Consider the following 16,591-nt stretch of genomic DNA (forward strand, 5'->3'; position numbering starts at 1 on the left):
TCCTAGCCTTATGTAAAAGGTCGTCTAAACTACGAACACAATCTCGCGGCACTCGTTTCACTACGCGTCTGTGTAATAAGCCGTAACAAATGTCTGTTTCTAATGTCTGATCTAAAGTATAAGGCAACCTAGCGATTAACGCGCGCACTCTACATATGAATGACTCCGCACGTTCTTCCTGTTGTTCCCTCGCGAAGATCTCGCGCAGGATGAGGTGCGCGGGCTGCGCGACGCCATAGGTCGCACGGAGGCGCGCGGTCGCGTCCGCCCATGTTGTCACCGACGCTTTTACGCCGCGCCACCACACGGCGGCTTCGCCCTCCAGGAGCATGGGTAGCCCACGCAGGGCGTGTTCGTCGCTCACTGCTGCGCACTCCTTGTAGATCTCGACGGCGTCCAGGAATGCTTCCAGGACCTCAGCGTCCGGGGAGGTCCCGTCGAATCTCGCCGTGCACTTCACGAAGTTAGCCTCGCTGCACGGCGGGGCTGCGACGGCGGTACCACCGCCGGTCGCGTTGGAAAATGGAGGAGGCCCGACTGGGGTGGATGCTCTGAAGTCGCCGCCGGATCCCATCAGCGTGTTAACGAGACTCCTATTAGCTTCCACCTGCGCACGCGTAATCGTTTCGATCAGCGTGGATAGGAACTCTTGGGTGAAGTGGGGAGCAGGTTCTGTCGACCTCGAGCCGGCGCTCGCGGCTACGTCCGCGTGGCCGTGCTCGGCGACGATCTCCTCTTCAGTGAGAGTGATGTTCCCTTCATCTCCCTGTTGTTGACGGAGGGTTTCTCCTCTCCTCGTTGTCGGCATCTTCACGCTTATGTAACGGTCGTAACGGTTCGGCCTACTAGTTGGGCGCCAGTGTAATAAGCACTAAGTTGGGAGCCAGTTTAAACGGCAACTTCCAGACTCAGTGGTGGTTTAAATGAAGCGGCACTTTAAAGTCAATCACTTTTATTACTGATTTATCACAATTCTTAGCATAATTCTTTAAAACACGAAACTAAAAAAACTTAACAAAGAAAACTCAAAATGGCGGACAATAGAAAGAAGTTCCAGAAATACAAGATGGCGTGATATAGAGCCGCGGAGGATTTTACAGCACGTCCGTACGCGTCGGTGGTCGGGGCGCTCTCTCTCTCACCGCTCGCAATGGCTGCGCTGGCGCGCGAGATTGCGGCGGTCGGGAGAGGTGGTCGTTCACGCGCTCTCATTGGACGACCGCGTGACGTTGCAACCACAGAGTAGTCGCACCATAGACTACGTGCGTTGTTTTTTAATACTCGCGCTACACAGTTGAAAAATTTCTTTTTGTTTATTGGTGTAGAAAATGATAATAGCGACTTCTATGTTTTATCAATAAAACCACATCGCCATTCTGTTTTACCGACTAAGCGCGAAGTATCGATACACTTGTTAGTTATAGAGTTATGAAGGGGTGTTTCACTTCCCCTGAGTTTCACTTACCCCACCTGACCCTAATAGATATATAATAAAAAATACACATACCTTTCGTTACTTTTCTATGTATTACGATCCGAATCCACAACAAAATATTTACTTTTACGAGCGCATAATCTTCAAAATTCAAATGTGTTTGTGTTTGACAACTGACGGAAATAACAGACAGTTTATGGATGAACAGTTTTGCCAGACGGTAAAGAAAACTACCAAATTAAGAAAAAGAAAAACCTATGACAGGATCAGAATAAAAGGGGGTGCCCATGTCTCCCGATTGCCCATCCCTCCCCTACCTCCCCTATATTTCAATTGATAAATAAATTATTAAACTGTAATTGATATGACGATAAATTTTAAATTTTGGCGCTTGTTTTTCCAACAGCTGTTTCCAACGCCATCTATTAGGACAGTTTGTCCCTTTACCTCCCCAACGAATGCTACAAGTTTAAATGATACCAAATGGAAATGGTTAAATAAATAATAATTTACCCAGTTTCTCATTTTGAACATAATATCACTAGTTATTTTTGTTATTGAAACATGAAAGTAAAATGTAGCCTAAGACTAATTTATTCCGAAGGTCACAACTAAGCTTTTAAATTTTTACAAGGTCAACTTTATCGAAGCGTTGTTTCTTCCATCTCTTTCTATCTAGAGTACTTTTTCTAAAGAGTGAAAGAGTAAAAACAGCAATGTATACTTATGTTTACATACATTGTTATTGTAATGCTACCATATTTAGAAGTATAGAGACTGACAACTATGATTTTCTCTCTCTTTTGCTCATGATAGCGTTCTAATAAGTGCGAAGAGTACAAATAGAACAATGGCGTTTAATGACATAGGTATTTAATTTATCCGTATTAAACTTGTCGGCTACTCTAATGACAGTCAATTTACTATAAGAATTTTTGCTAATTAAAATAGGTTTGCAATAAAATTAACGTAATATTGTTACTAAAAGCTATTCTAATACATAAAACACAGGTTTTCTCAATAAAATTCTTACAAAATATGTTACCCGTAAAGAAAAAATGACGGTTTATTATCGCAGTTTCTGTTACGATTTTGCATTTGTATTATTCGGTTTTATTGTGAGAAATAAACATTAAAAATGAGGTGCTGTGTTCCTGATTGCAAGAATGATTCGCGACATATATCCAAGTCTCAGGGAATTACATTTCACACGTAAGTTTTTACTCTCAATGTGTGTTATAATTTTCTATTAGATTTAATTAGCATTCGGCATTTTAAGACACAAATATTACTATTTAACGCAGCTACAATGACTAAAAATGCATATGTTTTGTCTAAGTAGAAAGTTAAATAATGTATTCCAATTAAACCATAAATATGTACTTAAAATAAAGAAATAAATAATAGTCTGTCAGTCAGTTTGTCAGTGAAGCTAGGTGCTCATTCTAAAGTGAAGCTTCGAATGAAGAAGATCGAGAAAGAACCTCCATTTGTAACTCTTTAAAAATATAGGTACATGTTTACATAACCTATCTACAAATCATCTTCTTTTTTTGAGTGTGGAATATCATCCCTGACTTCTCCCACATTGGGTGAGGCCGGGAAGCAGACTCTTACTGACTAAAAACCACCCTGTTCTTTCTATTGCTTTAAGCCGGAGCCCCGATAACCTGTTACATAGTCCACAGCTCCGGTATCTATCTATCATCCAATGTAACATGAATACATATTTACTTATATTTCTTGTTACTTCTTAAGCCATACATTATTGGTTACATTAGATAAAAATACTTTCTTTATGAGTGTAAAAGAAGTATACTCGGTGTCCCATAAGTTGATGTCCAAACGGCATCTGGAACCTACTCTAATTCAACGAACGAACAAAGAATCCTCGCAGATTGCATACTACAATTCTATTTATTGCAAACTTTCGTGAATAAAAATTAACGAATGAAATAAAGATAAATAAATAGATTTTGATATGAAATTAAAAATAAAATGTTATTACAAGTAATTCTATTAGTAAATCAATACTGAAGATTAAAAGAAACTTTGGATTTGAGAGCCGGAGTAGGCCCCCAAAAGAATTCTAAGTCCTACAGTTTATAAATTACAGTGACTTAAGTGTAACCAAAAATACAAATGAAAAAATTAAGATCTGTAGCGACAAGAGTCAAAAGAATGACACAGGCTGTACTTTTTTGTGGATAACATATAATTCACTGGTATTCACTTGTTCGTAGTTCGCATTGCGTGGTGCGGACTGCGTGGTCCGCACTGCGAAGTCCGCAATGCGTAGTCTGGCGTAGTCCGTGTTGTGTAGTCCGTACTGCATAGCCCGTACTGCGCCGTCCACACTCCGTAGTCCGTACTGCGTAATAATCCGCCCTGCGCAGATCGTACTGCATACTCCGCCCTGCGTACTCCACCCAGCGTACTCTGCCGTGCATACTCCGCCCCACGTACTACGTCGTGCATACTCCGCCCAGCGTACTCCGCCCTCCGGCTTACTCTGGCCTGCGCATTCCCTGCAACGTATTCCACCCCGCGTAGTCCGGCCTGCGTATTCCGCGCAGCGTAGTCCACCCTGCGTAATCCGGTCTGCGTAATACGCCCTGTGTATTCCGCACATCGTAATCCGCGAAATCCGTTGTGTAGTTTTAAAGATTTAAGCGTACAAAGGGACATAGGGACACATAAAGCGACTTTGTTTTATACTACGTAGTGATTTAAAACGCTTCCAGATTCCCCACCGAGCCGGCACTGCGTACAGCGTGGCTCAAAGCTCTCGGCAAGGAGGCGTGGGAGCCCAAAGATAGGAGCGCGGTGTGCTCCGAACATTTCCTCTGCGAAGATGTGTATGAAACTGAGGGTGGGCTGCGGAGAGTCAGGGTCGGTGCGGTGCCTATGATTCTACAGGTAATTATTATCTATCTTCTTCTATACTTATAATAAATCTGTAGAGAGGTCAATTCTGTACATGAAATATATTTCCAAAATAACTATCAGCGGGTGATTAGTGATCGATACTGACGCCAAAAATGCAATCAGAAAATTTTTTGTCTGTCTGTCTGTCTGTCTGTCTGTCTGTCTGTATGTTCTTTATAGAAACAAAAACCACTCGACAGATTTCAACGAAACTTGGTACAATTGTTCTTCATACTCCTGGGCAGGTTATAGTATACTTTTCATCACGCTACGATCAATAGGAGCAGAGCAGTGAAGGGAAATGTTAGGAAAACAGGAGAACTTACTCCATTTTTTAAGCTTCCGTCGCGTGTGCAGCCTTAATGGTTAAAGCTACACAGAAATAATGTATAACGGAAATGTTCTCCTTAAAATTGTTAAAAAAATATTCCACGACAGCAAATGTCTATCTTTTATGGTTGACTTACAATAACACGTATAACTCCCGATAGCTTAGCAGTTCGGAGCTTTCTGATTATATTTGTCTACTCTTATGTTTATAACACTCTCATTCATACATTAATTAATTCTTTCATTCATTCATTAATTCATTCATATTAGGTATAATAAATCTGTAGAAGGGTCAATTCTGTACATTGAAAATATTGAAAGAATAAATAGTAGGGGGTGTTACTGGATCGATACCAAACCCAAATATGTGATTAAATTTTTTTTTGTCTGTATGTTCAGGCATCCCGTGAAAACTAACGGTTCGATTTCGATGAAACTTGGTTTAATTATACCTTATTATCCTGGGCATAAAATAGGATACTTTTTATCCTGAAAAAATACGTAGAAAAAAACTAAATTTTTCACTTTTATTCTACAGAACGCAAGCTCAACAGCAGTAGCTCAATAGAGGGATCTCGTTAATTATTATGGGCCTTGTCATATTTGGGTCCAATAGATTTTTATAAGATGTCATTGTCAGAGTTACTCAAAATGGAGAAATAAAACTTCCACGCGAAGACCGACATCCGCGCGGGCGGAGTCGCGGGCGGAAGCTAGTATAAAAATAAGTCGGGTTTTCCTTCCTGACGCTATAACTCCAGAACGCACGAACCGATTTTTACGGTTTTACATTCGTTGGAAAGGTCTCGGGCTCCGTGAGGTTTATAGCAAAGAAAATTCAGGAATTGGTGGCGAAACGGAGTTCGCCGGGTTTGCTAGTCTATAATATAAAAATAAGTTGGGTTTTCCTTCCTGACGCTATAACTCCAGAACGCACGAACCGATTTCCACGGTTTTACGTTCGTTGGAAAGATCTCGGGCTCCGTGAGGTTAATAGCAAAGAAAATTCAAGAAAAATTTAAGAGTAAAGCAGGAAAACAGGGAAAATCATTGGAGGCGAAACAGAGAGAAAAGCCGGGTTTGCTTGTTCATTATAATGCTACGTTTTTTTATTGAATTAATACTTTAACCGATACGACATATACGCCCGAATACTGAAATGCTAATCTAAGTTGCACTTAAATCTCGTGCTATCTCTGTCATTTACAAAGAATTTGTAGGGACAGAACTATATTTGAGAGCGTCTTAAAATTGAGAGACGTTTGAGTATTTGACCAATAAACCTTCTGATAATATTATACATTTTTCTGTTACAGGATTCGAATATCTGTGATTCCTATGGAGAACCTGTTAGTTTGAAGGTAATTATGTACAATGGTGGTCACATGCGCCTGTCCACTCTGCTAAGATCCGCTCTCTAGCCCCGCCCCATGACCTTGAATTGACGAATGAAGCGGGGTGGTGGTGCGTAGTTTTAAAGATCTAAACATACATAGACTAAATTAATTATTATGTTATAGGCTTACTCACGTAATGTTTTGACGAGGAACTCGACTAGTTTCAAGCCATGCTAGAGGCTCATATTCATGAGCAGCATTCCACGACACACGACGCGGCGATTGTCGCGCTACTACTGCTGAAAGTTACAATAAAATTATACATAGACTATATATTTAACTGACAACTGTGCATTGGCGCGATGGCTGGACAATTGGTTGTCGTGTAACGTATCGTGGGTTCGATTCCGGCACGGAACTCTTTGTGTGATCCACAGATTGTTGTTTCGGGTCTGGGTGTCATGTGTATGTGAAATTGTATGTTTGTAAACGCACACACGACACAGGAGAAAATCCTACTGTGGGGCAACATTAAAAAAAAGTACCTACACAGGGGAAAGCGACTTAATCATAATCATTGATACTCAATATCGTAGTTTTGTCTGTTTTAATATTTATTTTATTAATTTTGTTCCAGGTTTGCCGAATATGTCTCGATATGGATTCCAAATTAGTACCATTAAGATCATACCAGCTAGAGCAGGCGTTTGAAAATGTAACTGGATTGTCGGTAAGTAGCAAAAATAAATTTAAAAAAAACTACGTTTAAAAAAACCAACTTCGAAAAATTAAAAACCTTTAGTTTATTTTGAAACAAATTTTTATGGGACCAAAATTGTAGCTAATCCGCGTTAAATGAAAAAAGAATTGCGTCTACGCACGCTGCTCATGATGATGAGTCCCTCTGTGACTCAAAACTAGTAGAGCATTTCTCTATTCATTTACGTGGGTAAACCGCAATTTTAATTTATAAATTTGTTACATTTAATAACTGCTTCGTTGGCCGAGTGGTTGTAAGTGCGACTGCACGGCAAGGGGTCTCGGTTTCGATTCCCGGGTCGGGCGAAGTATTACTGGGCTTTTTTCGGAAATTTCTCAGTGTTAACACGGAGTCTGGAAATGTGCCCGGTATATGGCAATAGGCTCACCCCCTATTACATGGGACTTACAACAGAAATTGTGAAAAGTGGGTGTACACAGTGGCATTACGTGCCATAATGTGCACCTCTGCCTACCCCTTCGGGGATTAACAGCGTGACGATATGTATTTGTTACAGCTCTGCACAGAAGATAGGCTACCGCAGAAGTTGTGCACGGAATGTGTGCACAGACTCCTGAACTGTGATAAGTTTCGTCTAAAGAGTCTAAGATCTAACGCTTTACTTCTAGAAGTTATTAGAAAGCAGAATTATGTGAGTATCAAACAACATTATTACTAGCTTTCGCCAGCGGCTTCGCTCGCGTTTTCGTAGGTTTAAAAGTATCCTATCATCCAAGTCAGCTCATACCCTGTCTGTATACCAAATTTCACCAAAATTCGTTCAAAAGTTTCAGTGTGATTGATGGATAAACATTTATTATATAATGTATATAATTTATAGGGTGACAGGTAATTAGTGAACGATATTTAAACACGTGATTGTACTCATGATTACAGAAAACTTTCCCGAAGAAACTTCTATTGTATACTTGTTAGTTTTATTTTTATCACAATAACAAACAACAGAATTTCGCGCGCATTCACGTGAGTACTATCACGTGTTTTAATTTTCTTCACTAATTACCTATACAACTGGTGAAACGTGGGTGTCATACACAAGTATCTAATCGGAGTTTAAAAGACCATATATATTAAAGTAAAATCTTATCCAACAGCTTACAGAAGAAAATATCAAATCTATAAACAGAAGAAATAACCAACTCACAACTAATTTAGTCACAACCCACTTTGAAACAAACCACTGCGACTTCTACATAGAATACACTGAACCGCCACCAATTATAGAAGAAAAACAATGCGACATTCAAATCAAAGAAGAAAACGAAATCTTCTTAAGCGAAGAAGTACATGAGAAAGCAGATTTAGATGACACTCTATTTGAAGACAAAGAATTCTCCGACAAAGACTTTTCTCTAGACAACGACAATAATTATTCTACAGACGATAACTTACCTCTAGAAGTATGCAAGACCAAGAAGGCAAAGAAGAGAAAAGTTAAGGAGAAAAAGGCTATAAAAGAAGTTAAGAAAGTTAAAAAGGCTAAGGAAGTAGTAGAGCCTAAGATTGATAGGAGAAGAAAGCCTTTTTTGAACGATGATTTGAATGAAACTCTTTTTACAATAACAGATTTGTCTTTTGAAGAGCAGATTGCTGAGATAGTGAAAAGACAAGAGAGTTCGAATTATAAGAACTCTGTGTTTAAATGCACTGATTGTTTTAAAGGATTCTTGGATGAAGACGCTTATAACAGTCATATTGTTAGGCATACTAATGTGAGTAGTATATATGTTTTATTTTTATATTTTGGTATAGCTAAGCTCATTACTACTTATTTAGATTTTTTCAGCTATTTTATTCAGATAAAAATAAATTATACAGTTAAACGTCCAAATATAATCAAATGTTCAGTTTTATGATTAGAACTTAAGACGCGATATTTACCATGTTAATTTATGTCTATGAGTTTCCGTGATCATGGCGCTTGCAACAGTGCCGAAATATCGGAAACTCATAGACATAAATAAACATAGTAAATATCCTGTTTTAAGTTCTAATGATAGTGTTCAGTTTTAGACCAATAAAGTTGCTATTTCGTACAAAATTCGTAGATTGGAAAGAGTGAGTGAGTGAATGAATGAATGAATGAATGAATGAGTGTGTGAGAGAGAGAGAGAGAGAGAGAGAGAACACCATATTTTTCTAATTTAAGTGGGATTTCCGTTAATTTGCTTTAATTTTTTTACAGCAATGTGGCGAGCATGAATGTGAAATATGCAAGACGCATTTCAAGCATCCGCACGCTTTACGCAAACATATAACTGCCCACCATACTCAAAGGTAAATAAATAACATTTTTATTTTATACATTTACCAGCTACTTACAGCGGTTTTACCCGCTGTCCGGCTCCTATTGATCGTAATGTGATGTTTTATATTCTATGACTTTTCTCGATAAATGGACTATCAAACACAAAAAGAATTATTAAATTAGTGAACGATATTTAAACACTTAATTATACTCATGATTACAAACAACTTTCCCAAAGAAACTTTTGTATACTCATTAGTTTTATTTTTATCACAATAACAAAACAACAACATCTCATTTCTACGCGCGCGTAATGTTCCGAAATACCTACCAGTCTTCCGATCCAGATAACGCGGGCACGGGCGCCTTGCTGCTAACAGCTGATCATGTGAAAGCACGCGTGTGTGAAATTTTGTAGTGACGTTATCAAATTTTTACTCCAAACTCAATCTTATTTCTAGAAAATTAACTAGAATAATTCGAAAATTATGTAGATCATCAAATCCATAAATGAAAGTGTAATTATTTTTGAATATTGTATTGTATTGAAAAGTCAAAATAATAATCTTTTGATTGAGAAAACTACCAAATGATTACAGGTTTAGCTGTAAGCAGTGCACGTATGTGACAACGCACAGACAAACAGCCAGACTGCACGAGCGATGGCATAAAGGCACCAAGTATAGATGTCCGCACTGCCAAGATGAATTCGTGTAAGTATATTAAGAATTTTTGTGGTATAAGCCGGTAAACGGGCTGACGGATCACCTGATGGTAAGCAATCGGACCGCGCATGGACACTTGAAACACCAAAAGCGTTACGAATGCGTTGCCGGCCTTTTGGGGATTAGGAATTTAAGGCTTGTTGAGATTCGGAGACTGCGGATATTGGTGAGACCGTGGTATCACTCCGGTCGAGTCGGCCCATTCGTGCCGAAGCACGGCTCTCCCACACACATTTGACTGCACGATTGGCGCTGTGGCTTTGCAACTGGTTGCCCAGCAACGCAAGCGTGTTCGATTCCAGCACGGAGCAACTCTTTGTGTGATCCACAAATTGTTGTTTCGGGTCTGGGATGTCACGTGCATGTGAACTTATATGTTTGTAAACGCACCCACGACACAGGAAAAAATTCTAGTGGACAACGTATTTTTTTTTATATCGAATTTCAGCCCATAAGAGATCTATTTCTCCATAGAAATAAAAGCGTGTTATTAGTTTTTCTTTGTTTTAACTATGAAATTATGTATTTACAGTAAATTCACGACTTACATGGGACATATACGAATCAAGCATCCGTCGGATTTTGTGTGCGAGCTCTGCGGGTACTCGTTCGTGAGCGCTAAAGGGATAGAACTACATAAGAAGCTCAAACATCGACTCGATGATTCACAAGTAAGTAGATTTTTTCTATGGCACTCGACGGTTATCTAGCAGACAGATCACCTGCTATACAACCTACATAGCTTCGTCCCTCTTGCACTGCTCAATGATCGACCATTCTGACACAATTATAATAGCAGACTAAGGCCCCTGGTGGTAAGCAATTGCGTCGCCCTTGGACACTTAGAACACCAGAGGCGTTACAAGTGCGTTGCCGGCCTTTGGGGGGTTAGAAATTTAAGGATTGTTGAGGATTGGGAGGATTGGGAAGGGGGAACTTGAGTCTCCAGTAACCTCACACGGCGCGTTAGGTTCGCTTATGTACTTGAAGACATTTTTTTTTATTCGGAATATACAATGTGATAGGGGTGGGACTTCTAACTCGTTAAGGCTGAGTACTACATCTAATTTTATCGACAAAAAAAATAATATGGGGGGTTGAACCCCTAATTGAAAATATTGAAAAATAGTGTTTTTTTCGGTAAGAATAATTCACAAATGATTTTTTTTCTCACCAAAACATTATCAAACATATGAAAAAAGTAATGAATTAGTTAGCCAAGGTTATTAGCTACCGTTTGTCGTTATTTTTTTGTTTCTACGACGCATACAACCTTTGATATCAAAAAAAGTAAAAAAAATATTAAAATAGCCATAACTTTTAGGGGGAGGGGATTCGACCCCTTCGACCCCCGACTTTTGTCGATAAAATTAGATGTAGAACTCAGCCTTAACGGGTTAGAAGTCTCGCCCCTATCACATTGTATAGAAACTAGCGGCCCGCCCTAGCTTCACATGGGTGCAATGGTGAAATATTATGCATGTATTATACATATACACCTTCCTCTTGAATCACTCTATCAATTGAAAAAAAACCGTATCAAATTCCGTTGCGTAGTTTTAAAGATTTTCCGGAGCTGCGGACTACCCAGTCCGGAGCTGCGGACTACCTAGTCCGGAGCTGCGGACTACCTAGCGGGTTTACCGGGGCTCCGGCTCGAAAAGCAGGAGTAGGAACGGGGTGGTTTTTAGTCAGTAAGAGTCTGACACTCCCTCTCGCCTCGCCCAAGGCGAGAAAAGTCATTGGATGATTTTCCCCCCTCAAAAAAAAATAAAAAAAAAAAGTTTTAAAGATTTAAGCTTACAAAGGGACATAGGGACAGAGGAAGCGACTTTGTTTTATACTATGTAGTGATAACACCTTATCCTCGTTGAGACGGTTTAAAAACGTTTCTTTGTAAATGTTTTCAGATCCCCGAAGACGGTCCGTTGTGTGAACTATGTAATGTACGTTTCATATCTTCGGAGGCGCATAAACGACATCTCAGCGTGTCAGCCAGACATAACACGGGTGAGTACGCATTTACCAACACTAGTCTTGTCCTGGGTGTCGTGTGAGACCCGCCTTACGGCCGGAATTAGTAACGTATCTCAATCCAAAAAATGTGGGTGTATATTGGATCGATTTTTGATTAGTAATATAGTCATAGAACTATGGACTAGTGTGTTTGTTTGGACGTTTTAATCTCCAGAACTACTGGTCCGAATTGAATAATTATTTTTGTGTTGCATAGTGCATTTATCGAGGAGAGCTATACGCTTCGTGCAATGTAGCCCAGCAGCCTATGATTTTTTCCAGACCGCAATCTACTCATGTTCCAGATTTCATCCTTTCAGACGTTTTGACGTCATTGAGTAACAAACAATACACAAACTTTCACATTTATAATAATAGTAAGTGGAACGTGTAGCAACTTTTTGTGTGATCTACAAATTGTTGTTTCGGGTCTGGGTGTCATGTGTATGTGAACTTGTATGTTTGTAAACGCACACACGACACAGGAGAAAATCCTAGTGTGGGGCAACGATTTAGGTAATTAAGAATTAAATAACTTTTTTTAATTCCAGGTACAGACAAAGATGCAAGAGAATCAAATAAACCGAAGAAGGGTCGGAAATCGAAAGAGATGAAAGAGAACGAGAGGAGATCGCGGGAAAAGGACAAAGATAGTGATGAAAAGAGACGCATGTATCCCAGTCAGATGCGGAAGGCTGAGGGGCCTATACCTTGTGAACAGGTACGTTGAATTAGCTTTTTTCATCAGAGTTTTGAAATGGAAGATGTGTAACATTTGATGATGGAATGTATAAAGAACAAAGCGGAAAGGGACCTTTAAGCTAGAGAATTCAATTTAAACTTATGGGACGTCGGCCTAATCCAAAATATTTTGACACATCCTACAGCTAAAAGGACCATACAAATAATTTGTGTCTTAATGCAGAAATCTGGGCTGTAATTCTATTTAGCTTTTTATATTAATAATATTATAGTACATATGTATAATTTAACATAACGATTATATGTATACGATGTTGTGTAACTAGTATAACGTACAATGGTGTTGACGTATCCGTGTGGATAAAAGCCCCCTTATAAATAAAGAATAAAAAAAATCAGAGATGTGCTATGCTACGTTGCTGTGGATGCGTTTGGCTTCCACCAATCATATTCATTGGTACACATAGCTTAGCAATGGTGGAAACGGACTTAGCTAAGCTATGTTTTTTATATGAAAAGACTAGCGACCCGCCCCAGCTTCGCATGGGTGCAATGGTGATATATTATGCATGTATTGTACATATGAATCTTCCTCTTGAATCACTCTACCTATTACAAAAAACCGCATCAAAATCCGTTGCGTAATTTTAAAGATTTAAGCATACAGACAAACAAACAGACAAAAATAGCGTTTTATACTATGTAGTGATGTGTGCTATGGATGGCTTCCTACTATCGATACATCGCATACTCGAGCTGCGCATCTTCCTCACACAGCTACATAGCTTAGTATCAGTGGAAACGGTCACATAGTTTCACAGCTTAGCTATTACATCTTCGTAGCATAGCTACATAGCACATCTCTGGTGGAAAAACACTAAATACTGGGTAGTATTCTCTAACAGTCAACCATTCTTCATGTTTACAGTGTGGCTTACAACTAGAAGATTCGAGAGCCTACCACGGCCACTTCAGACGAATGCACCCGGACAAGAATCGAACCAACTACCCGTCTATGAAGTCGCCGTGCATGTGCGAAGTTTGCGGGAGAATGTTCCAAGTAAGTATACATTCAGGTATTCAAGTAGTCAGTCAGCCCTCTAGTGAAGCTATTTGCTTGTCCTTAAATGTAGATTCCATAGTGTAGACCCAATTATCTCCTTTCTCAATCTGCAGTTCCCTAACGATACTCTAATTCCTTACCCCCAAAACGCCGGCAACAAACTTGTAACGCCTCTGGTGTTTCAAGTGTCCATGGGCGGCGGCGATTGCTTACCACCAAGGTGATCACTCAACTTATTTACCGGCTTATACCATAAAAAAAGCTATTTGCTTGTTCCAAAGTGCAGATTCCTATAGAGAAGAACGAGTAAGTTTTTTAATTGGGAGCTTGACAGAAAAGCATGACTTTTGGGTCAGCAAATGGTCTGATCAACCATTTTGTAGGTAACGGAGCGACCTTACCCACAGCGCCATTGACTGTAGAGCCTTTAGTAATGCATGACGCCCTTAACTCACGCGGTAGTGAGCCGATTCCAATAGTGCCAGTGTAATTTGACACTCAATCAGTTTCATTGTGTAACATATTCAATTCTCACAAATCAAATCAAATATTCTTTATTGTGGACCATAGGTTGTTGTACATAATACAGATGGTGTTAATAACATTTTAGGACCAGCTATGTCCTACCCTTATAGGGCGTACAATACAAAGTAGGTATCTGTAAGAAATGATTAACTTGAAATGTTTTTGTGCAAGAAATGCGCCTTACTAGGACGTCTAGCTTGTTCTGATTGCGTGTTTCTCGTTCTCAATTTTCTTTTCATTCCATTACAGAGCTACGCCCTCCTAAAAGACCACACATGGGTGCACACGGGCGAGCGGCCATTTAAATGCGATTCCTGCGGCAAGTCGTTCCGCATGAAACAACGCCTGGTGGCGCACCGCCGCGTCCATAGCCAACAACGCGCGAGTTACGTCTGCGCGCTCTGCGGGAAGCACTTCTCCACGCATAGTAATAGGCAGCGGCACATGTTTGTACGTATATACTCAGTTGCTTGCTGAATAACTCGCTCTTTTACTCACACACACATACAGTATGTTAACTAACAGAGGGCGTTCCTGTTAACCCGCAATAGTATAGCATCCATACATGCAAAAAAATATTACCATTCAAAAACAAAACAATTTTATTTTTTTTAATATTAAAATATTCACCAAAAATTTTCGTAGTTGAAGGAAGGCAACGTTGCAATTTACTGCTTATTTTTCTATGCTGATATTTTTATTTTAATCTGTTAATGATATAGATTAATGAGTTTAGAGGAACCTCTATGTTAGTTAACATACTGTATATATTTGTAAGTATACACTAGCTCACAGATAAACAGAATTACAAAGTTACTCGTTCATTCAGATGCTCCTTCATTTATTCATTCACTCACTTACTCACACACTCACTCATTCATTTATTCACTCACTCACTCACTCACTTATTCACTCATACAATCATTCATTCACTCACTCATTCTCCCACACATTAAATCATTCATTAATCCAATCACTCTCACTTAACCCGCATACTCATACATATATTTTTATTATAATAACTATCGTGGGACATCCCAAATTAACTGAAAAAGTTTTTTTTTGGTTATCCAACATGCATCGAATAGCAAAAAATATAATAATATTTATTATGAATTTATCACGATTTTAATTCCAGATACACACGGGCCTGAAGCCGTTCAAATGTGAGATGTGTGGCAAAGGCTTCAAGCACGCCAGTGAGAAACGTGCGCACATCACGTACGTACATCTAAAGAAGCCGTGGCCGAAACGGGCCAGGGGCAAGAGAAGACCGGATACTAGACAGGTAAATATTATAAATAATACTATCTACTCACTGCTTGGCTCCTAAAGGTACCCATCGTACGTATCGATCGACGACATGCGATGCGTACGAAGCGTGCGATGCGTACCGATGACGTCATACGGAATGCTTGCAATGCGTACGACTCGTACGATTCGTACCGATGACGTCATACGGAATGCTTACGATGCGTACGACGCGTGCGATGCGTACCGATGACGTCATACGGAATGCGTACGATGCGTGCGAAGCGAAGTAGTGTTTAGTCAGTAAGAGTCTGACACTCTCTCTCGTTTTGTCTAAGACGGGAGAAGTCATTGAATGATTTCTCCAAAAAAAACATGGTATTTAATAATCTTCAACTATCCCCACATAAAACACTACGTCCATTCAACGCTCTGTTTGTCTTGAAACACGGACAAATGAATAGACAATCAGGGTATTTTTCCACCAGAGATGTGCTATGTTACGTTGCTGTGGATGCGTTTGGTTTCCACCAATCATATTCATTGGTACACGTAGCTTAACACTAGTGGAAACAGACTCAGCTAACTATGTTTTTAAGTTGTTATTGAACTGAGACATACTAAATTAATTATTATGTTATCGGCTTACTCACGTATTGTTTTGACGAGGAACTCGATTAGTTTCAAGCCATGCTAGAGGCTCATATAAGGATTAATTGAAATAAATGCTTAGATTTTGACTTTAAATTTTATGTTTTTTCGCTTTCCAGGGCCAGTTACCTCAAGCAGGCCAAGATATGGACCTCCAAACCCCCATGTGGCCTCCGTGTGACCCCAAGATGAATGAAATGGGACCCCTAATAGACGATAAGCCAGTTTATTATAATTTAAAGATTTGATTCTGTCTTTTAAGGTTCAAATTTTTTATACAATCATTGCCACACACTAGGATTTGCTCCTGTGTCGTAGGCAAATACAAAGAGGAGATGTCATAACTGGATTTCCCTTTAACATAATGCGTGACACTTTACGGGGAGCGCGGGACGTTACAAACCACGCCCCTCTCTATGTCCCATCTAGCGGTCCCATACTACAAACACGTTGCCAATTGTCCACATTTTAATGTACCACTTTCTGAGCGCTTATAACCTATCTACACCTGTTTACTTATAATATCATTGGACAGGGCCGTGTTTGTGTCACAGTGCACAATCACATTATGGCATCTCCTCTTTGTACTTGCTTTATGG

The 16,591-nt window shown here is 39.6% G+C and overlaps 1 protein-coding gene across 1 annotated transcript; it reads left to right on the top strand.

Annotated features, from left to right (window-relative positions):
* Positions 1-2,324: 2,324 nt before the first annotated feature.
* Positions 2,325-16,591, top strand: LOC118280825 (zinc finger protein 879-like). The gene is made up of 15 exons (XM_035601200.2): positions 2,325-2,647; positions 4,180-4,354; positions 6,010-6,054; positions 6,668-6,760; positions 7,308-7,442; positions 7,906-8,523; positions 8,997-9,088; positions 9,659-9,772; positions 10,317-10,455; positions 11,695-11,794; positions 12,352-12,521; positions 13,431-13,562; positions 14,340-14,540; positions 15,229-15,378; positions 16,112-16,591. Exons 1-15 carry the CDS (start codon positions 2,574-2,576, stop codon positions 16,238-16,240), a joined length of 2,367 nt encoding a protein of 788 aa, XP_035457093.2. The 5' UTR covers positions 2,325-2,573; the 3' UTR covers positions 16,241-16,591.

The sequence above is a fragment of the Spodoptera frugiperda genome, chromosome 19, assembly GCF_023101765.2.
Source record: "Spodoptera frugiperda isolate SF20-4 chromosome 19, AGI-APGP_CSIRO_Sfru_2.0, whole genome shotgun sequence".
Classification (NCBI taxonomy): domain Eukaryota; kingdom Metazoa; phylum Arthropoda; class Insecta; order Lepidoptera; family Noctuidae; genus Spodoptera; species Spodoptera frugiperda.

Bases quoted from the DNA above. Each gene is read 5' to 3' on its own strand.
- LOC118280825 (XM_035601200.2), top strand. From the start codon at position 2,574: ATGAGGTGCTGTGTTCCTGATTGCAAGAATGATTCGCGACATATATCC. The intron at 2,648-4,179 runs GTAAGTTTTTAC...AAACGCTTCCAG, and splicing joins CAGGGAATTACATTTCACAC to ATTCCCCACCGAGCCGGCAC. The intron at 7,443-7,905 runs GTGAGTATCAAA...CTTATCCAACAG, and splicing joins TTATTAGAAAGCAGAATTAT to CTTACAGAAGAAAATATCAA.